The sequence below is a fragment of the Anabrus simplex genome, chromosome 1 (genome assembly GCF_040414725.1).
Source record: "Anabrus simplex isolate iqAnaSimp1 chromosome 1, ASM4041472v1, whole genome shotgun sequence".
NCBI lineage: Eukaryota > Metazoa > Arthropoda > Insecta > Orthoptera > Tettigoniidae > Anabrus > Anabrus simplex.
This window is the reverse complement of record NC_090265.1, coordinates 539,207,239-539,230,421: the sequence shown is the minus strand read 5'-3', so window position 1 is coordinate 539,230,421 and position 23,183 is coordinate 539,207,239. Positions and strand designations below refer to the sequence as shown.

Sequence of the window (23,183 nt, the reverse complement as noted above, 5' to 3'; positions counted from 1 at the left end):
AGATAACATTTCTGGAGGTTTTACGGAAGTATGAGACCCTATGGGACGCTTTGACCTATGATTACATGGAAAGATATTGTAGAGATAGTGCTTACTCTAAAATGATCAGTTGGGATTTGGGATTTACGGTTACGTTAGATGAGGTCAAGAAGAAGATAAAAACTTTAAAAGGCGCATTAGTCTGTTGGAGGCTCCAAGCTGACCCCTCCTTTCTCTCCGGTCTCTCACCCATTTAAGTTTTCTTCTTTCTTTCGACGAAACACTATCAATAATTCGTGACTGACCTCATGCACTGTAAGTCTCAACAAACGTCTTATAACATTGCTCCATAATCCAACAGACGGCATTATTATAAAACACCACGAAAATTACACAAAACTCAGCAAACCAGTCTACTAAAACGCAGAAAAACAATGTTACTGTTGCTTGTACCTCTATATACTACATCACTTGTGTCTTTGTAATGCGACATAAATTCTCGTAACCAAGCTCGATAGCTGCAGTCGCTAAAGTGCAGCCAGTATCCAGTATTCGGGAGATAGTAGGTTCGAATCCCACTGTCGGCAGCCCTAAAAATGGTTTTCCGTGGTTTCCCATTTTCACACCAGGCAGATGCTGGGGCTGTACCTTAATTAAGGCCACGGCCGCTTCCTTCCCACTCCTAGCCCTTTCCTGTCCCGTCGTCGTCATAAGACGTATCTGTGTCGGTGCAATGTAAAACAACTAGCAAAAAAAAGATTTCTCGTATAGATTTTACTCTCAGCGAGAACCGACAGCTAGAACTAGCAACGAGAATATCGCCAAGTGTGACCTAGGCTTTGGTCACAAAGAAAATGCTCTTTTTTTTTTTTTTTAAATAGAAAACTAACCATTTGCCCATTATTTTATTTTTTAACGAATAAAACATGCCCAAGTTTATTAAGTACTATACTGTATATTAGTGGTAGTCATCTTGAAACTGTTATTTATTGAAAAATCAAATAAGCTTTGTTAATAACTGTATATGTGATATATATCTGGGGAAAGAAACAAAGACCATCTCATTTTAAGCCATTATGTGGTGTGTTTCTAGCAAGTGTATTTTCACATCAGTATTTTGAAATAAAACAGCCATGTGACTGCTCCCTCTGAGAATGTTTGTACAAAATTTAATCATATTCCTCTCGGTGGTTTAGATGTTATGTAGTTTCAGAAGACAGTCAAACGTACCGGTAATATTGTTTTTATATACACATATGTATAGGTGGTGGTGTGCAAATCGTTCTTGCCAGTTAACTATTTCGAAACTTAATTAATTTCAAATTAGGATAACATTCAATTGTTTCATGGATTGAATTATGATTAAGGCACAGTCATACCTGCCAACCCTTCCGATTTACCCGGAAACTTTCCGTTTTTTAACTCGTTTTCCGATTTATTTTTAATTCTTCCTATTTTTTACCAATATAACCTCCAGTAGTCAATACTCTTCCCCCTAGAATAAAGGAAAAGTTCTTACGTGCTTGTGTTATTTACCCAACCTCATTTTCAAGCGTTTTTATTTGATCTTTATTTCGCAAGTGTATCGTCTGTCGCCTTTGTGTATCTTGTTTCCTGCTCGCTACAGCAGCATGTGTGCTTTGCAGCTGGGGATTCGGGACGGCAGTCGTCCTACAAGCAAGATAGGCTAGCGACTCAGTTAATCTGGATGAAGGAATCTGTTTCTTATTGTGTGGTTCGCGCAGTATTAACATCATTTCTGTGCGTAATTTCAGTGGCATTGTATGCCACGTGTTTTTTCTAGTGGTTCTGTGCTTTTCCCCGTGTCAGTCGTATATTAATAATGTATGAGACCTATCTGTTTTGTATGTGCTAGTTTCATGGATTTCACTGCATTTTTGTTTATTCTTACTTCATAATTTTAATGAGTTGAATGTATTTCAGGGAGTTGTGTCGGTGACAGTTTCTGGTATTTTCTCTTCACATTATGGCGAAAAAACATAAACGTTATCTCCAAGTGTACAGAGATACCTATATAATTTCCATTCATTTTACAGTCTAAAAAAGGAAACTATTATGCGAATCACTTCGGAAGATACATTTTATTTCGAGTTATAGGGAATACAGTTTTTGAGCATGTGTTGCACATAATTGAATCATATGTATCTACAGGCTTTTACTGAATACATTATGTTTAACGGTACCGGTAATTAAAAATATACAAAAAACTCTATTTTACGGCATCACTTTAATTATAATCCTTATTATAGTAATTTTTTAAAGACAGGATACAGTACATACAGTAGTGAAATAAGAAACTTAGCTTCATTAACACGTTTAGAAAAAATCCATTAGTCTCTTCTGTTTGTTGCGGTTAACCTTTCCTCCCTTCAGGTTGAAACTGTTCAATACCACGCAGCCGAGTTTCGTAAATGGAGCTTGTCATTTGCGACTTCTGGGCTTGCTTTTGTACGTGACCGGTAATTGACACCCGAGAAACGACGAGGCTTTGCCAATTTGCCGATCACTAGATGTTAGTTTTTCGGTTGCCGTCATATTCGTTTCTAGCTTCACTGGAACCCTTTCTCTACTTGTTAACTGTTCCTCACAAACCGCAAATGCGGTATTGTGCAGTTAATGTTGCACAAAATTAGAATTAGAGAGTGTTTTTTGCTTCAAGGGAGGAAATGTTTGCTTCGAGAAATTTGTATAACCGAATTTCGACAATAGAGAAATAAATACATGTGATGAATAGGATAAACGGCCGGTAAATCTAAGTTAGTTCGAGATACTGAAAATTCGAGTAATGGATGTTCAAGATGTCGAGGTTCAACTGTATTATTATTCGTATGTATGTGTCGTAAATGAGAGTGATTATGTACATTTTCTTGTAACCATTTTAATGTTTTTATTAGTTTAAAATTTTTAATTTAATGATCACACATTGTAACTGTAGGTATACATGCCTTTTATCCTGTCCTTTTTTTCACTCAGACCGTGGCGCAATATATGTGATGAAATCCAAGAATTAATAAAATCTTCCTATTTTTTGCTTTCTAAAAGTTGGCAGCTATGCATAGTCAAATGACTAATTTGGAGCTGGATGTTGTTTCTGTTGGAAAATAAGAATTATTTTTCCTATTAAATACTTTTTAGTAATCTGTGTCACCGTCGTCTCAATCTTATATACTGCCTGCTCTATGCTATGCAGTTAACATGCATCTCAGCGTGAGCTCTTAGTGTCACAAACCTCCGCTAGAGGCGCCAGCTAACGCACCCAACTTCTCTCCGTATCCACATTATTGTGTTCCAGTGCATTTGCATCAAGCATTTGTGTGTGTCTCTCTCTGGTTGTAAAATGATTAATTGTTGTGTTCCTCTCTGTATATCAAAGCAGGAAATCCAAATTCCTCGGGTGTGAGGATTCCTGTTAACCTCCCAAGTAAAGAACTTTGGGGAAATTGGCTTAACGCTATATCGAAGCCAGGATCAACCAAGGGTAATCAATGGATTCCATCCGATTATTCCCATGTTTGTTGCCTAAATTTTAGAGATGGAGGTAAAAGATAAATTAAAATAAAAAATATATTGAAGCCACAGAACATGCCTAGTCGGTCTTCGAATTATCCCCATTACCTCCAAACCAGAAAAATAGCTCTACAAAAGACCAGACAGCGACAAGATATTTCTTCGAAAGAAATCTGTGATTAAACAAGCTCTTGGATGACGAGTACGAAATTCATTTGAACAACGATGTATCAATCGAAGTCAATATTCCAACCAGTAAGAATGACATTAGTGATCAGAAAATCAGATATTAGAGGCTACGACCAAGAATTCTGAGACTGCGATAACAGCTGATGACTAACCATAATGAAGTTAAGACTACAGAGACAGTTCGAAGACAAGCCAGAAATTGATCGTTTGAATAAAGTAAAGGAAGCAGCCAAACATAATGGAAAAGCTACCATTTTAAAAAATTAATTTCATAATTTTCGCAAGACAAAATCCGGGCAGTCAGAACAAATCACGCTGTACTATGTGGCGTTGCGAATTGTATCCCAAACGGTTACAAATATGGCAGGACTCCTGGTCTAGTGTCAGCTCCGTCACAAGGTACTCTGGACAGGTAGCTTAAAATGGAAAATGTTAATTGTGTTTGTCAGGATTTCCCTATTAGTGAAGCAAAGACTTAGAGCTGAATGTAAAACTCTCAGACCAACAGAGAGGAGTGTAACAGTGATTGCTGGTTAAATGGCTAATTAGGTATGGCTCCTCTACAACCGAACCAGTGACAAGTTTGTTTGCGTGGCTAGCGTTGAAAGTGTCTGCGGCACAGATATTGTAAAATCTCCTGCTCTCGTGATAAACTATTGTTTTTCTGGTAATCCGACTTTCAAAGATGTTCTCGAGTCCTGCTGCTTACTTCCTCGTTAAAGTCTCCGATCTGTCCCTCGTAGTTCAGAAATGATTACTGTATTGCCTTTCGGCAAAACAATCCAGATTGTGTGTATTTCTATTCACCAGCAGATAAAATAATACAATTGTTGAATGATGATTTCATCAAGTACGTTAAAATAATTTGGTTGGAATCAAAACGTGAAAAACTGACAAGTACGTTAAAATAATTCAGTTGGAATCAAAACGTGAAAAACTGAAGTGTCTGACTGAGACGGCAGATGCTGTCTCGCTAACTGTGAAATTTGTAGTGGAATGTGTGTCTTATCTGTTACAAAATGGGCTATTTTATGTTCTCACTAGATGATTTTCTGGAGACTCAATAGATCTATTTAGTTCAGTGAGATTGGGTGGTGGATTGTCATGACGAACACATGCACTGCATTATGTGCTCTAAAACGTATCCTGAAAACTGGTCATAAACAAAGGGTCAGCGAAATAGTGATAGAAAATATTGTGCGCCCACTGCTCGTTAATAATAGTCAGAAAAGTACGGAAAAGGTGCTCCATTATTTGTGTCGAGGAAATTCTGAAATTGGTATGTACCATGCAGCATGGGGTGATCCTAATATAATATCTACTGTAACTGGTAAGATTTTATATATTTTACGTTTCTATATCTTAAGCCAAGCTCAAATGTTAGTTTCTGTATGTGCATTATCTTTACAATTAGTAACATGTTACAGATTATTTTTCATTTTATATTGGTGTTACGGACCAACTATCATTTAACCAACATGTGTTCTGGGTGCGGTAAGTGCTGCCATCTACAATGTCGCTGTAAACGCAATTCTCGTGGCACAGAGCGGGCAGTATATAAAGATTGAGACGGCATTGGTCTGTGTAATGGGTTATACATATAATAACCGCAGTTTTTTTCTTTTCCCCTCAGATTTTCCTCTTCCTAACTCAAATAGTTTGGGAAGCCAGCTGGAGATGTCGGAAAAAATGGAAACTGACATGCCACCCCTTCCACCAGGACCACCTCCACCAATGAGTGGTCATAACTATCCTACTCCTCCGCCACCTGGTACTTCACCTGTCACAAGAACGCAGTTTTATGGTCAGCCACCAAATAACAGTAAGTTTTTAGCTGAATGAGATAAATATTGTGGTATATCTCTGGAGCTTAGTGTACTGTTAATTTCTTGTGTTCAGTGTCCTTACTGTAGTCTTCTGGACCTCATCTTTGGTTGGTAACTGTAACAATGGCATATTATTGAATAAATTTAATTGGTCATTCAGTAATAAGTATAACGAGACCTATCTGGTGTTTCTTGTTCCAATTTCTTTTTTACCAAATGGGACTGGCTACACCATTACTTCTCCACAAGGCCTTTAGACTAGGTCACTGCCAACTGCACACAATTTGTTATAGTACTCAATCGCACCATATCATTTTATGGTACGTTTGCCTTTTCTGAAGTCTTCACGTTCCTAGCAAACTCTTGTATCTATGAACTATTACTCTTTCCCATCATGTGTTGTTACCACTATGTAATCTTTCCTTATTCCGGTAGATGGCATCTCATACATTATCATATGTCAAAGCATTTCTTTTTTGTCCTGTCTTGTTGGGTTATCTTTCTGGTGGGTAGTGTGGAGATTTTTGACTTGAAGATGGAAGGATTGGATTTCCAAGTCGCCTTTGTGGCATATAAAAGATATTTTAATAGATTCAAGATGTCTTTGTACATATCTCGGCCTTTCGAGAACGTGAATTGCTTATATAATGGAGGTATTTAGTTTTCTTTAATCTTCTCTTGGTTTTATTATTGCTTCGTTTTGTGCTCACCATGGTTGGGTTAGAAAGATTTCCCTCATTTCATGATTTTCTAATTTATTCGTGTGTTATCTTCGATTTTCCTTTACCGATTCACTATGTTTTGAGAACAGAAGGTTACACGGATTCATGTGTGTGTATATGAGATTGTTTGCTGTGTGCCAGCCGATACCTTTCACTCATGCCGCTTCATTAACATACCGCTTGAGCTCATGTTGTATTATTTTATCGCGTGTTCTGTATATTTCATGTCCACCAAATATAGGTGTTATATGAATACAAACTAACAACACGATTGCTCTATTTCTCTGTGTTTTGGTGTTGGAGACGCTCCATCTCTTTAAGATGGACCACTTTCTGGTTCATACTGTCTGAGCTCGTGAGCGGTTGTTTATTTTGTTATGTGCTGTGTGTTGACGTTTTTATACGTCCCTCTATTCGGCGACCTAACCTCTTGGTCTGTGTGTGAGCGTGGGTGGTTCTGACGTTTGAGTCCGTGAAACCTTTTGTGTCTAATTTATTTATTGTTCATTTCACATTGCCGTCATTGGCTTTCTTTACCTATTTTCTTGTTTAATATGTTATATCCTTTGCGGGTTGCCTTTCCATATTTTTGTTGTTTGGCGTGAAACCATGGTAACTTCCCCTTTTCTCTTTGCATTTATTTTGAGTATAAATGAGCTCGGTGCACTCTTCCCTCTTCTCCCGTCTTAAGCTCTTTTACTTAATGATGTATTCTTGGGGGACGTGATTTTTTTATTGTTGAGAGTTTTGTCTTATCTGGGGAATTGAATGGGAGAATGTTATGATTAGGGGCTGTTACTCCCTAAACTTATGACTGTTTAGACCCGATGTGCTACAAAGAAATGTTTTGTACCCACCTGAATTCATATTCTTCAGTTAATTAATATAGATGCCAAGCCCTTATTTCAAACTTTGCGTCACGTCTTTTATGAAGGTAAGCATGTGTGAAGGTGCTGTAATCTATGAGTATGGTGTATTTTGATTATGGGCCACGTATTATTATTAGCTATTTGATTTTTGGCCCCCTTCTTTTACCTATGCAACCTTTCTTTGATTTCCTCTCCATAATAAATTAATTTTCTTGCCCTTATTACTGTTATATTCTTATTTCTTCGCGTCTCTTATGTTTGTTGTCTGTAAGAGGCCCGGCTGGCAGTTTTTTTTTTTTTTTGCTAGTTTTGACCAAATCCAACGCACTGGGTCTTCGTCGTGTTCCTAGTGTCAGTTCAGTACTACCATTAGTTGGTGCTGGGCATCCTGTCCTGGCGTAGCGCTGGCTGATACCTATATTTTTGGACCTTTGAAGAGGCATCTGGGGGGGAAGAGGATTAGGAACAATGGTGTTGGAGCAGGCTGTAGTATCTTAATGTCAGGTGCTTACCCTGATCTGTTCCAGTCATATTTCGTTAAAACAAATATTTAGACAAGTACGATGACCCTGAAAATGTTGTACCGCATTTACTCGTGTAACCTCCATGCATTATTTAAAAAGTTGTAACATAAAATTAGGGTGTGGTTCTTACTCATAACTTCATACTTTTCATTCCTCGTATGTTAGGAGTGCTGAGGTGTGGCTTGCGCAACGGAAAGTTATGCAGTTTTTTTACTGGAATAATAGGTTTGTAGGTCTGTTAAAGCCTGGAATATAGTTTCATACAAAGTTCCTGATAGTAATACTTCATTTGGCTCAACTACAGGTAAAGGGTTCTGAACAGCATTCTAACATCTTTCGAGGTAGTAGAAATCCCCGGGATGGAGAGCTAACATGAAATACCAGTACCTTTCATTCCTGTCACCGGTATATGTACATTCCATGATTGGTCAGTACGTGCAATTTAAGTTCATTCACACGTGGTATGTAGCACATCTTAAGGGATGGTAAGTTGAAATTAATACCGGTAAAGAAAAACTGCTTTGATCATTTACAGTGAGCGAAAAACAAAGCTTTAGCTAAAGTAGAAATAACAGGAAATTATGTTGCAGGTGGAAAATAAGACAGACGAAAGTTGCATCTGAGGCTAGAGGGAAAGGTTTTCCAAAGGTAACTCCAACAGAAGGGAATTTTGTGGCAAAAAAATAAACATTTTTGATGTTTCTCAAGAAAAGTGTCTAGAGTAAACGACAGTTTGGTTACACCTTATCTACATAGATGTGCTGTTGCAAGGCAGTTCAGCTTGCAAAGGGAAAACAAAAGAAAATTTTAAAGCAAGTCGCTCTTGGATTGAAACATATTTCTGGCATAATGGATTAATGGATTAAGTTGTCGTCATTGTACTGCTGTTGCTCAATATCTTCCACATCCATACACTGACAACGTACTGAATTATAATCATCTATGTATATAAAAGAACATGTCCTGACTGACTCATTCATCATCGTAAAGCCAAAACTACTGGACATAAAGAAATGAAATTTTGAGGATACATTTATATTACAATGTAGGTGCTCTCTAAGGGAGGATTTTTGGATACTCCATCACTAAGGGGGTGAAAAGGGGTGGGGGTTGCAATTTTGAAATGAGTGTATCTATATCTCAAAACTTTAAATGTTTGCAGATGTAAAAATTGCTATTTAGAATCATCTTTAAAAACTAAACTCGGCAAAATACTGCGGGGATTTCCCTCACCGGAAGATTTGAGAGAACAGCTCCTGCCATCTCCGAGCATAAACCCGCAATTTTCGAATGGAGTGTGTATGTGTGTGTGTATATATATATATATATATTATATTTCCACCAGCGAAGAGGTAATGAGGATACTTATATCTCAGAAACTGAAGATGCAAAACTTTCCTATTGCCCTTTGTAATACACATAAACGGTTGGCTGGACACCCCTGTTATGATGAGGGGTGGAGACCGGTCTAGAAGACAGCAAGGCGCGACCTTCACACCAGTTGTTACCAAACAGTGAGACTGGAAGCAGGTTAAGATGTCAGTGTGGTCCAAAGGTGAATATCGCGCAATTATCCGCTGCAACTGTTGACCAGTGCCTGGAGGAAATGACTCCTGTGCTGGGGAAAAACTGTCCACATCGGACAACAATTTTCCACTGTTACAAAGAGTTCCAGAGGGGAAATTTTGGGGTTGAAGACGATCCTCGTTCTGGGCGACCGTCTGAATCAGTGACTGAGGAAAACATTGAAGCTGTGAGGGAAATGTTGCAGCAAGAGAGGCAGTTGACATATCAGCAGGTAGAAGAGTCCCTGCACCAGCTATTCATTCAATTCTACACGACCATCTGCATGTCAGAAAGGTTTGTTCCCTTTGAGTGCCCCATTCACTTTTAGAGGAACCAAGGGCACATCGAGTGAAATGGTGCCAAAAAATGCTAAAACAGTTTGAACATGGGACTTCGCGTAATGTCAATAGCATCGTTACAGGTGACGAAACTTGGCTTTATTACTATGATGTCCCAACAAAATCCCAGAATAAGGTGTGGCTGTTTGAAGATGAGGGTACTCCTGTGACTGCGAAAGTCAAGGTCAGTGAAGAAAAGGATAATTGCAGTATTCTTCACTAAACGGGGCATCCTGACTTGGGTTGTGCTAGAAACACACAGGACAGTTACTGCGGAGTGGTACAGTGAGACTTGTCTGCCTCAGGTCATCCAGGCTCTCAAGCAGCTCCTTCCAAGTTCACGGCTCAACACTTGGTTCTTGCATCACAACAATGCTCCAGCACATCGTGCTAATGTAACAATGGATTTTCTTGCCAGATGAGGGTTGACTGTGCTTGATCACCCTCCATACAGTCCTGATCTTGCCCCATGTGATTTCACACTCTTCCCAAAAGTGAAGATGATGCTGAAAGGGCGGCGTTTTGCCTCCGACAAGGAGCATCTGGCAGCATGAGATCAAGAGTGTGAAAATGTAACCAAAGAAAAGTGGCAGAGTTGGTTCAGTGACTGGTTTCGATGTATGGAGAAGTGTATTGAGTGTGGTGGAAATTTTTTTGAAAAAATGTAAAGCGTTCACTCACATTGCAAAACTTTCCTAGTGCCCTATGTATTACAGACCTGAAAATTGGCATTTGGAATCTCCTTTCAAAGTAAAGAAGCACACTTCCTTTTTTTTTGAAAATCCAGTTAATGGGGGTTAAACAGGAGTGACAAATGGGGTGAATTTTAAGAAACACTATATCTACAGTATATCTTGGAAACAAGAAATCTTACGGATGTAAAAATTGGTATGTGGAATCTCCTGTAAAAAGTAAAGAAAGGTGATTTGTTTTCAGAAACTCCACTTAGGGGAACTAAAAAGGGGGTGATATTTTAAAATGAGCATGTCTATAGTATATCTCAAAAACTTAACATGTTACAGAAGTGGAAAATGGTTTTGTTTTATCTCTATTAAAAATAGTGGGTTTTTTTTTGTTTTTGGAAAAATCACTTGACTGAAAAAGGGTTGAATTCTTTTTATTAGGATACTGGAGATGTTACTGACGTGAAAATTGGTGTTTGGAATTTTTCAAAAAAAAGAAATGCATATTTTTTTGTTTTTGGTAATTCACTTAGAGGGGGAGGGGATTGAAAAATTAGTCAAATTATTTGTGTGAAGGTACTATTATCTAAAAAACAAAAGATGTTGCAGACATGAAAATTGGTATGTGGAATCTGCTTTAAAAGTAAAGAAACACGTATTCCTTTGATTTAGGAAATTCCAATGAAGGGGGTGGGGTGAAAGAATTGAAAAATTAATTGAATTAATCGTTTGAGGATACTTACATCTAATGAAAACTAACGTTGTTACAGACGTGAAAATTGGTATTTGGATCTTCTTTAAAAACAAAGAAAAACAAATTTTGGGGGAAAAATTACCTTAGGGTGGGGGGAGCTGGAAAGGAGTTGAATTCCTTTTATGAGGAGACACATCTCAAAAACTGATTATGGTACAGTTCTGATATTTGTTATTTAGAAGATCCTTTACTAATGAAGAAACAAGTTTTTTTTTTTTTTCCGGAAAATTAGTAAATCAATGGTGCTGGGGTGTAAGAGGAGTTGATGCCAATTGATGAACTTGATCATAATCCAATCATTTTGAATCTTTCCTGGGCTTGTTTTCAAGAGCCATCTTTTCTTTCGGAGAAAGTTAGATTACGGTAGATTCTCCTGGCATATAAATAAAATTTTAAAACACACTTGAAATAAACGATAGGAATGAAATTGACCATGCAATTGTTCACCTCTATAATAAGGTCAATAATGCACGGAAGTATATCATTCGTATCGCCAGAAATCCCGCGCACTTGCCTACGCACAACAATGGTGCTGGTCATATTGTCAGCAATGACAATGGCAGCAGATGTAATTTACCGCCAAGTAGCGGTCTTGCATCTTGCTGCGGGCTCCAGAACATCAATAATAATAATAATAATAATAATAATGTTCTGGACTGTCGTCAAAATGTGCGGACTGCGCTGGAAACATGTCCTGGCCGGGTAATGACTGCAAATGCAGTCTGACCGCAGGTTCAGTACCTCCGAGGCACCCAAGACGACACCACGCCAGATCTCCTCAAGGATTTGATCCATATTAAAAATGCTTCTAGGATAAGATGGCAAAGATTTAGGGACCCAACTGACCAGGCGGAATACCTGGACCTTGCCCGGGAAGTATGTAATCGATTGCTGGAAAGAAAGATTGAGAAATGGGAGGAACTTCGGCATAATCTCTCAGAAAACGGGTTGGATCGTGAATTTCGGTGGATTATACAGCTGTACCAAAACTCGACGGCAAAAATTCAGTAATGGATTCCTCACCTAGAGAGAGGAAACAAGGTTATGACAACATGGGTCCTGAAACGTCTACTTACGGATTTATTCAAAGTTTGTGACACAATTTAATGTTAGTAGTAATTTACATGTCCTGTTTGTTGCAAAAAAATTTGCGACACCGGTTACAGTTATATAAGTAATCATGTGAATGAATCTTATGCGAGTCATAAAATACCTTAGTTCTGACACATCTGGAGACTGCTTCGAGAAAACCTGTTGTATCCGTATCATCTGCAGCGTGTACAAGCCTTGTCGCCTGCCGATTGCAAGAGTAATGTTCTGCCGGTGGTTCCTACAACAATGCGGCATGACACCTAACTTCTCAGCTTCTGTGTTGTTCACAGATGAAGCAACATTCCCAAGAGACAGAATACAGAATTTCCATAATAAACACGTGTGGAGTGATACAAATCCTCCTGCAATCACTCGATCTTCTCATCAGCAGAGGTTCGCCATTAACATCTGGGCAGGCATTGTTGGTTATTCCTTGTTGAGACCATATGTTCTTCCGAATAGGCTTACTGGACAGAACTACACAAATTTCTCGCGTACTGCATTGCCTGATTACTTGGAAGACATGTCGCTTGCATCCTGTCGACAAATGTTTTTCATGCATGATGGTGCTCCAGCACATTTCAGTCTACCTGCCCTCAGATACCTGAATACCCATTTTCCTGAGCGCTGGATAGGGCGAGGATGACCGATTGTTTGTCCACCACGCTCTCCTGACTTGAACCCCCTGGACTTTTACCGGTAGGGACACGTTAAGTCTCTCGTGTATGCGACTCCTGTTCCTGATGAAGCAACTTTACGTGAGTGCATTGTGACAACCTGTCGGGCAGTACGCACTACACCAGGCATTTTTTTTATAGCTTGCACAACTCCATGCGATGATGAGTGGAAGCTTGTATTCAAGATGAAGGTCGTCACTTTGAAAATTTCCTCTGATGCATACTCAGTGTTTCAGCTGCCGTTACAGACGTACGGTGTAAATGTACAAATATTTGAATAAATCTGTAAGTATATGTTTCTGGACGCATGTTGTCATAAACTTTTTTTTCTTCTCTCTATGTGAGGAATCCCTTCCCAAAAACTTGCCGTTGAGTTTTGGTACACCCTGTATATAAAACGTAAGCATTCAATTATAAATTTCAGTATAATACTGTTGCGAAGCACGGGTATCTTGCTAGTTGGATATAAACTTCATGGTTTTGATCCGTATTGAATTGTGATCACAGTAATAATTAAACTAATGTCGTAATGGTCCACCTATTCAATACTATAATATGCCATCTTTGAATTACTTTTCTAAACTAGGAAGCAGTCTCGGCCTTGGCTGGCCATCATCAGCCTTAATGTAAAACATTGCAATAGAATATATGTTGTAAATACCATCTAACAACATTGTATTGAATAAGGTGGAAACTAAGAGACTTTTAGTTCAGTTGTGTTCATTCAGGGTACTCTAAATGAATTAATAGTGGCGCGCAGGATTTCTGCTGGTTTTTAGCCCGTAATCACACACCTCTTTATAATACCCTGGTTTAGGGAGAGGGACCGATGCATTTTAGAATTATAGTGTATATTATAGTAAATATAGCAGGATGCATGCAACTAAATTGCAAGGGGCTGGTGAACCGCTCATATGTTATTGCAAGTATACATTAGTATCTTCGTTATGTTGTAGTTAAGTCTTCAAAATCTTACTCCTGTGCTGTTGTAGAAGGACTGGTTTCTGTTACTGAAAACTTTTTGTTCCAGAAATATTTAACTCATTCCAGTCTGGGCTTGACTATCCCTAACAAAGGTTCTGGACCGGGGATTTTTTAAGGGTTTAAAAAATTATATGTCTGTACTTATAAGATATATTTTCATTATTCTTTTTTCTTTGTACTTGATTGAGCATCTAGTTATGAACAATGTTCATGTCAACTAGCACTTGAGATTTTAAAATTGTTTATATTATGCCCTGTTTTGCAAATAAAAATAAAATCAGACTGTCTACTAATAACTACAGTTTTCTGAAATGTTGTTATACTTACCCTATTTTGCTCATATAAAATATGCATTGCAATTACAAGACAATGATGAAAATGATATAAAAATTATTGTTCAATAATAATAATAATAATAATAATAATAATAATAATAAATGCAAGCTCCATCACTGGCAGTGCTGTTTACAAGGAGTCCCTCGCCTGTCAAATGGTAGTTGAACTTCGTTAATTCCACAAGTCCAAGGCTTGCTTAAAACGTTCTGAGCGTGCTTGGTGAAAATTCTGTGATTTAGAATGTTACCCTTACTTACACATCCCAGTGAGGATCACTCCCCCAATGGGTTAGAGACCATTGGTGGGTTGTATAGTCCCAGCCGCCTGAGCACATGGAGGGCCATACTGAGAATATGTCCGAGAGGCCCGCTCCCATTCCATAGCAGCTGGTATCCCGATACAGTACCACTTACTAGGCCACTTACCTGTTGCCCATAGTTCATGAACTAGGGCGTGACTACAGTAACCCACATCACGAAATGCAATGTTGTTGGGTCGGAAAAATCGGACCTCCATTTACGCGAATTAAGTCACCAATTTGTGCTTCAGAAACGCCAACCCTTGCCACGTCACAAAATGTTCTAAGATCCAGTAAAGCATGCAGTCACCTTGATTCACAATTTAAACCTTTCTAACACCATGGAAAAATACATTGTTTCCAAAATGTATCAGACAAGGTGAATTTATTCAAATTATGTGCTTTGATTTGTCTGAAGACTAAGCCATATTCTGGCAAATCACCTAACACCAAGAACGAACGAAAGAAAGAAAGAAAGAAAGTAAAACCAAGATTCAAAGACAAGGAGGGAGAAATCTATGCACAATGCCAATGTATAAAGCAGTTGCACTAAGGACGCAACGACATTGTCTAATTGAAAAAACATGGTGCAACAAGCAAATTTCAAAAAATCCAGACATATATTGAATAACAAATACCTTTGTACAACATATTTTAAAAAAAGGTCCTGTAGTGTTTTGGTCACACATTAGTGTGACGTAAAGCAAATTGAAAAAAAAAAAAAGTCACACATTATGCTTGATGAGAGATTGCTTCATCTTTTGTAAACACTATCAAGAAACTGCTTTATGCATTCCATAGCCTTTATCAGCATCAATTGCACTTATCAGAGACCAACGGCTAGAGCAGCAAGTACATAATTTTTCTTTGGAATATTTGGTGCCTGCGTCTTCACCTTGTTCAGCATGAGATCTCTGGCATCGTGTGATCACAGCCGATCAACATTGCAGAATTCCGCTCCTCTGAAGTAGTCTCCTCAGGGTCGATGGCTATGTGTTCCACAAAGGTGTAGAGACATCAGACTATTGCTGGATTTCCTCCCATTCATCTTCATTGTTGTCTGAATTTAAGGAACAAAATCTACACGTGTCAAAGCAGTTCATGTTTGCTGGCAAAGGAATGCATCCCTGGCAACTGTCTCATCCTGCATACCATCCAGCACATTCCACTAGAGTATTTCTCCCACCAGAACATTTCTAGAAACTTAACAGAGAAAGTAACGCACCAGTCGCTTTCTTTAGGCATGTTTCAGAGATGAAATGATACCATGATCTAGGGGCTGCAAATAGCTCGTAGTGTTGGCCTGCAGAAAGAGATGTATAAAAAAAATTATGTTTGCGCGCAGCTCATAGGTCTTAAAAGTATTTTTCCTTCTTGGTATGCCATTTTGCTTGCGAGGCGTACCAGCCACTCCTTAAAATGTTTGCCTGTCATCCAGGCATTTTTCATATTCCTGGTATTTGCGCAGAAAGTGCATGTTGCCCTTGAAACATAATGAATTATTACCAATATAGTTGGTCTGTTATTGGACATTATAAATTTTCCAGCTAACTTATTCCTGGTTACCAGAGTTTCTCCCCGGTGTGCTAAGTCGGGCTCATTCGGGATAAATATTTCAGGTTCCCATGGGAATGAACATCTATATCATCTGATGGCAAGGCAGGCATCAATTTTTGGAAATGAGACAAGTCTGTCATAGTGCATTGGTACTGCCGGTGGCTCCAAGTATCCTACGCAGTGGCCTCCACGGTATGCACTAGCCATGCATCTTAGGGACTGTGCTATTTACCAACTGATGAGCCCAACTTAGCACACTAGGGCAAAACGCTGGCAACCGGGAGTGAGTTGGCTGGAAAATTATAATGTCCAATAACCGACTAACTATATTGGTATTATAAATTTAATCATTCGGGCTGAATATTCCAGGTTCCCTATGGGAGTCAACATCTATAGAGCGTTCCAACCTTAAATTGCAGTACAGCGTAGATGGAGTGCGCTGTTGCGAAATCGACTCGTGAAGATCACGCTTGAGTGTGACTCAAACAGAGTGTCACAGTTCCACATTTTTCGTTTGTAATTTTGTAATTTTAAGTTCATTCATTCATAAATTAATATTTGTAGGATGGTAAAATAAATACAACATACCTTAATCACTGGCGTTGCTCTCAGACATTGGACGTACACCTTCTATCCTTTCTGCAAGGCCTGATGTTCCCACTTTAGATCAACCGGGTTCGGGAGATGAACTTGAGGATGATTCGGACGATGAAGAAAGTCGTATTAAAAACTTTTCATCGTCGACATCGTCCTGTACTTCGTCTGTTTTCCACAAATCTTTCATTTTTCTTTACTTCGTTCACGTAATTTGCCCAATTGTCTTATGTTTTTATGGCAAAAATGTTAGTTCAGCATTTGGAACAAAACCATGTTCATTTCCCGGGTGGACTAAGGCAAATCACGGTCCTCGGCTTTTTGGTGGCCTAAGTCCCGAATTCACCCTTTCAATGGCGGCCTGCCGTGCATTTTTCACTGTCGTATTCTTCCATTCTTTTGTCACTATCTGCCCAATATTTATTTATTTATTTATTTATTTATTTATTTATTTATTTTGTGCCCTCAAACGTTTTATCTCCCTGAAATATGTGCCTCCAATTAATAATTTCATCGGTTTCAATGAAAGCTGCTTTATTACCCCGTCTTAAATATTGGAAGCCTATACCATGTAAGAAGCGATACAACGTAGTTTTGGAAAATCGTGGCAAAGAATCTTCTCCATTTACCCAACTCAAAACCACGTTCAATGTCGGTGGTATGTTAGCAAATAAAAGAGAGTGTAACCACCCGACGCACTCCACTTTGCACAATTTCATCATATTTAATTTTCCCCGCACGAGCATGAACTGACAGCTACACAGACTACACAAACACAACAAACACAATCCACTTGTCCTCAAGAACTATACATTTATCATTGATCTTGTCCGGCCCCATGGCTTAAACGATTAGCATGCTGGCCTTTGGTGCAGAGGGCCCTGGGTTCGATTCCCGGCCGGGTCGGGGATTTTAAACTTCATTGGTTAATTCCAATGGCTCGGGGGCTGGGTGTGTGTGCCGTCTTCAGATTAGAATTCATCACAGGTAGGGCCACATTCTTATAGGCGCGCAGGTCGCCTGTGCGGTGTCAACTCGAAAGACCTGCACTCGGCCTCTTCGGATCTTTATTTAATCAATTTTATAATATTAAACGAACACCAGTGCACATGGCTGTCAGTATATTTAAAAGCTCAGCCAGCCGAGTCACTTGTGAAACGTAAACAAACGAGACGTTCTCCCTGTCATAAATTAAGAGATAACCAGGTAAGGACTTGAGGTATGATTTAAAAATAACTTCCATATCCGAAGACCGTTTGCTTTGCTTTAACCACGCCATGATCCTTCTGCACTTTTTCTTCGAAATTAGATCCGCACGCACGAGCACGAACTCACGAACCACACAAACGAAATACACTTTCCCTTAAGAATTGTACATATGTCACTGATATGTATTTAATCACTATTATACATAATACTGATGAAATGAGCACTGCACTGCATGCAACTGTCTGGAAATGTTAAAAGCGCATGTTTGGGAGATCATTACCGGTACTTCAGTCAGCCAGCCGAGTCACGCGCGAAACCAAAATTCAAGGAGATATTCTTCCTGTCACAAATTAAGAACTAAGCAAGATAAGAACTTCGGGATTTTTTAAAAAATAACTTCCATATCTGAAGACCATTTGCCTCGCTTTGACCCCCCCGTGCAAATTCAATAGGAAAGACGCTGGCCAGCGACTGACTTTCGTGCCTGCACATAAAATTCCCTTAACATGACTGAAAATAAATGCATATACTGCATTTTGTTATCATTTAAATTTAAAAATAAACTTATCTACATCGAGCTGAAAGGTTTCTTTACCAGCAGTGAAAAAATTAGGAAAATTACCAATATAAAATAGGAGTTATGACATGATAAGTTCTATGCAATGAAGATTTTGCATTTGGCGAAACTTTCCATTATATTACCATTTTTACACTAAATTATTTGTTTACTTTTTTTTGTTAACAGCATCAAATGCGCCTTGAAATTCTGTGCATAACACGATATTTACCTATTTTAACCGATAACATTTTGATTTTCGGATATTTGGCAAACCCGCTGCATTAGAGTAGGACAGCGCTACCCGCAAAACATGAGAGAAGGAAAGAGACGGAATTATCCCATTACTGCTGTACTGCAATTTAAGGTTGGAACGCTCTATATATCACATCATGACTTATCGAACTTTCCTATGATGAGGGGAGGAAGTCTCTCGATTCTATCCGAATTGTAATACAGGAGGACAGTGAGGATTTCCCACTATAGCACTTCTCCCCTTTGAAACTGTAAGTCTGTTTCGGCTCGGCAATAAAGAACAATGCAATTCATCAGCTTTGAAAATTTTGTTCATTGCATGTGAATTGTGATGAGTCACGCTTTCTCACCAAGTGTCACCATTGCCAGTGTTTACAGATTCTGCTTCTCCATAGACTGCCTGCCATGTGATATTATGGTGTTCTTTAAAAAGCTGAGGTCAACTGTTTGAACAGACTCCAGTTCCATTTTTAGCACCAATTCATTTGCTTTCCACGTAAGAACCTGCTGTCACTGGGGATATTGTTTGCTTGGACATTCCAAAACCACTCAATGAATTAGACTTACAAATCAGTGTGTTTAGCTCCTTGAATGCGTATTCTCTTTGCAGTGTTTGCAACCTGTGTTTCTTGAGCTTCTATGCTCTCACAATTCTTTTACAAATGTGGACACAGGAATGTCAACTTCTGTATAGCTATTTGTTTTCGTTTTTGGTCCTTTGTTGACCTCCCTTATTTTCATATTCTTGCTCAGTCTCTTGGAAGTACATGGACACACAGCCATCTTGCAACACAAAAACGAACATGCACCCTATACTAAAACACTGTAACAAAAAACTAAAATCCACCATGAATAAAATATAACCACAAAGTGCTAAATATACACTGAAACACACACAATGAGTAACTGCAAGAATACGAGAGAAAGCTGTGATTTCACTTAAACTTAGCAACTCTGAAGCACATTGTAGACACACAGAGGTGAAACTGCTGAAAGCTGCACCTCCATATTTCTATCATAATACAATTTTGAGTGTAAATTACGCTCTCAAATACAATTTTTTAAAAGAGGTTAACGTCGAAATAAAAGTCTGAATCTTTTTAATTGGACAAATACTGTTCTCTGAATTGTGAATTACCCGTATTTTGAATTACAGTAGAACCTCGATAATTCAAAATCCCGCCTAATTCGAAGAAGCTCTCCTTCCCGGAAACATGAGATACAGTTTTGCATGTTATTTGAATTGTTTAATTCGAAATACGGGTAATTCGTAATTGGAAGTACAATGTCAAACCCATTACCGAAATTCAGACTTTTAATTTGAAACTGCCTTTAGATTTTAAAACAATAGTATGTTACAGAGTAATTTCAACTCAAAATTTATCCGTGTCATAATAGAACGTGTGTTCCGGAACGAGGAGGGATAGCTTTCCGCACTTACACTCGCTTCGGTGGGTCTACAGTGCACTTCATGATAGCCAAGTTGAATGCAATCGGAGTTCTTTCATATTCAACCTTTTAAGGAACGCCGTAATATCACGCAACAGGCAGTGTGCGGAAAAACAGAATCCGCCAACACTGGCGATGCTGACAGTTGACGAAAAACGTGACTCATATAATAAATTTGTAGGCACCGAACAATATTGTCATTGCCGATGAAACTGCATTGCTTATTTTAATGCGAGCCCAAACGGTCTTATGGTTTTAAAGGAGAAAGTGCCAGCCAGGGAATCGTGCAAGGATAGGTGATACGTTGCAATTTCATAATTTCATTCTTAATAGTCTCTCTGTTTTAGCGTATGGTCCAATAAAATTCAATCTTCCTAACAACAAGAAAGTTCGATAAGCCACAATGTTTTAAGGGTATCGGACACTTTCCATTCCAGTACAAAGCATCTAAAAATGCAAACAGTACAGACATCCAAAAAATAATGCATTTGCACAGGGGAACCAGCATAATATATCCTCGTCTTTGAATTGTGTGGGTTTTTTTCTTTCGTTGCGTGAGGTTATGTTTGTCAGTGATTTATCCAAGTGCATTATTTGAACATTGTAAATGCACCTTGTTGGATACATTTCGGAAATAGTTTTTTTCCATGGTATTTGAAAGGTTTAAACTGTGAATCTAGGTAATTGCATGTATTCATGGGTCTTAGAATACTTTGTGACATGGCAAGTGTTTACATTTCTGAAGTACAAGAGAAGTGCCATGGCGGGAAATCGTACAAGGATAGTCATAGGAAAGTTCGATTTTAACGGCATCGGGTACTTTCGGTGTAAATACAAGGCATCTAAAATGCATACAATATAGTAATCCAATGAATAAAGCACTTGCACATGGGAGCCAGCAGATTTATTCTCGTCTTTGATCTTGCTTATTGTTTTCTCTTTCTTTCTTTCTTTCTTTCTTTCTTTCTTTCTTTCTTTCTTTCTTTCGTTGGGTGAGGTTATGTTTTCCGGTGAGATATCCAAGTGCATTATTTGAATACTGTAAATGCACCTTCTTGGATACATTTTGGAAATGGTTCTTTTTTCATGGCATTTGAATGGTATAAATTGTGAATCAAGGTTAACTGCATGCAGTAAGGGGCCTTAGAATATTTTGTAATGCGGCAAGGGTTGGTAGTTCTGAATTGCGAATTGGCGGTCAATTCAAAATCACGTAATTCGAAGTCCGAATTTTGAGTTCCAACGACTTTGAATTAACAAGGTTTTACTGTAATTTAAATAACATGCAATACTGTACCTATGTTTCAAAGAATTTGTCATTCCTGGAATTCGGCTGGAATTTTAACTTGTTTCTCCTTGAAGCGGAAGCTTTGAGGTATCGAGCGATATACAGTAAAACCTCATTAAGACGTTTCTGCAGAGGATAAGGAAAAAGAACGTGTTACGTGAGAAAATGTACTACCGAATTCGAGTTATAGAGGTTCTACTCTAACACACTTCTTCCTGGCGTATTAAACTAACTTAACTTCCTCTCTCATTTCTACAATCGATCTATCTGATGTCCTTGCACCTCTTGTGGGTCTATTGGAGGATTATCTGTACATGTACTAGTTGATATGTTGCAATTTCATAATTTCATTCTTAATAGTCTTTATCTGTTTTAGCGTATGGTCCAATAAAATTCAATCTTCCCAACAACAAGAAAGCTGGCCTTGGTTTCAAGCCATTCAACAATGCTGGTGGTGGTGGCGGTGGCAAGAAGAAACGCAAGAAGAACAAGAACAATAATATGAATAACAATCAGTTTAATAATAGTTTTGGAAATATGAACTCAAGCAATAATACATTGTTTTTGAATCCTCCTCCTCTTCCGCCTATGGAGGGAAGTCCGCATTTCCCGCCTCTTCCGCCACTACCTCAAGAACCAGCTCCCACATTACCGGGGGAGCCAATGCCTATTGATGAAAAAGTGGATCCTCCACCTCCTTCAAAGCCTGCTGATGGAGCTTCAGAGAAGCCTAAGACCCTTGAAGAGCGTGCATCGGCTGCTGTCAGTAATGCTGCTCAGACTCAAGGAGATGGAAGTGCTGCAGCTGCCTTACAGAATGATTGGCCCAACAGTTTAAAGTAAGTATTGCATTGTAAACAAATCTTTAGATATTAGTTATTGCCCATGATTTGCTCGTGCATGTTCTGGAATATCTTTCTTTGTGACACATTTTGCACGTGTTTAAACACTACTTATTTTGTGAAGGGCGCATACTTTCCAGTGTGGAAAATCTTTTCAGGCTGTCGAACACACAAGTTCAATATAAATATTACACTATAGCATACTTGTAAAAAAGAAAAATTAAACAAGTAATCAAGATACACACTATTAAACAAAGAATGACGAAAGCATGGAGTGCCAAGCAGTGAACATTGCACGTGGTGGAGTGACGAGCACTACTCACACGGTACACGTGTGTACTCTACTGTAATCTAGCAGGTTACGATCGAAGCTGTTCGTGTTTTAACTCATTTCTCCTTGAAGCAGAAGCTTTGAGCTTTCGAACGATATACAGTAAAACCTCATTAAGACGTTTCTGCAGGAGACAAGGAAAAATGATGTGTTAAGCGAGAAAATGTACTACTGAATACAAGAACAAAAACTATCAACAGGTATATGGAAACAGTGGATGGGATTTTTTCAGACATAATGGAATTTTACGTCTTATATCTGCAGGTGCAGTGAAAACTGTATGAGAAGAGAGTAATAAAGGGTGTGAGAAACATGAGAGAACAAGTAAGTAAACGTATTCCGCTGCGGCTTGTAAAATAATATTGCACTGTAAAGTGTTAAACACACCAAGCAACAATTATGAAAATATATGAACGGGCCCCATAAAAATATGCAAGTATTATTGCAGATCATACTCTTTCTAAAACAAATGTTAGTAGAAGCGTTTTATTTTGGACCAGTTGGTTATTGAACATTATTTTTGTGGTCATACACTTAGACAATGAATTGGAGGTTATACACGACCATGTGTGACTGCAACAGAATGACTTTGGCCACCATTTTGAATCTAACAAAACTTTGATCAAGACGGATTCGAGTGATCGAGTTGAAAGTGGAAAGTGCGAGTTTCAGCATTCACACCAATTCTGCGCACTTGAAGATGTGGATGCCAGTCGACTTGCTGACTGACTTTACTG

General features: G+C 38.6%; 1 protein-coding gene across 2 annotated transcripts in view; it reads left to right on the top strand.

Moving 5' to 3' along the window:
* The window catches only part of LOC136857100 (leukocyte receptor cluster member 8 homolog), a 297,050-nt gene that overhangs the window by 82,825 nt on the left and 191,042 nt on the right, over positions 1-23,183 (top strand). For both annotated transcript variants that reach the window (XM_067135497.2, XM_067135498.2), the window contains 2 exons: positions 5,330-5,518; positions 21,650-22,112. In XM_067135497.2, the coding sequence (XP_066991598.1) occupies positions 5,330-5,518; positions 21,650-22,112 (652 nt within the window). The remainder of the gene's footprint in view (positions 1-5,329; positions 5,519-21,649; positions 22,113-23,183) is intronic.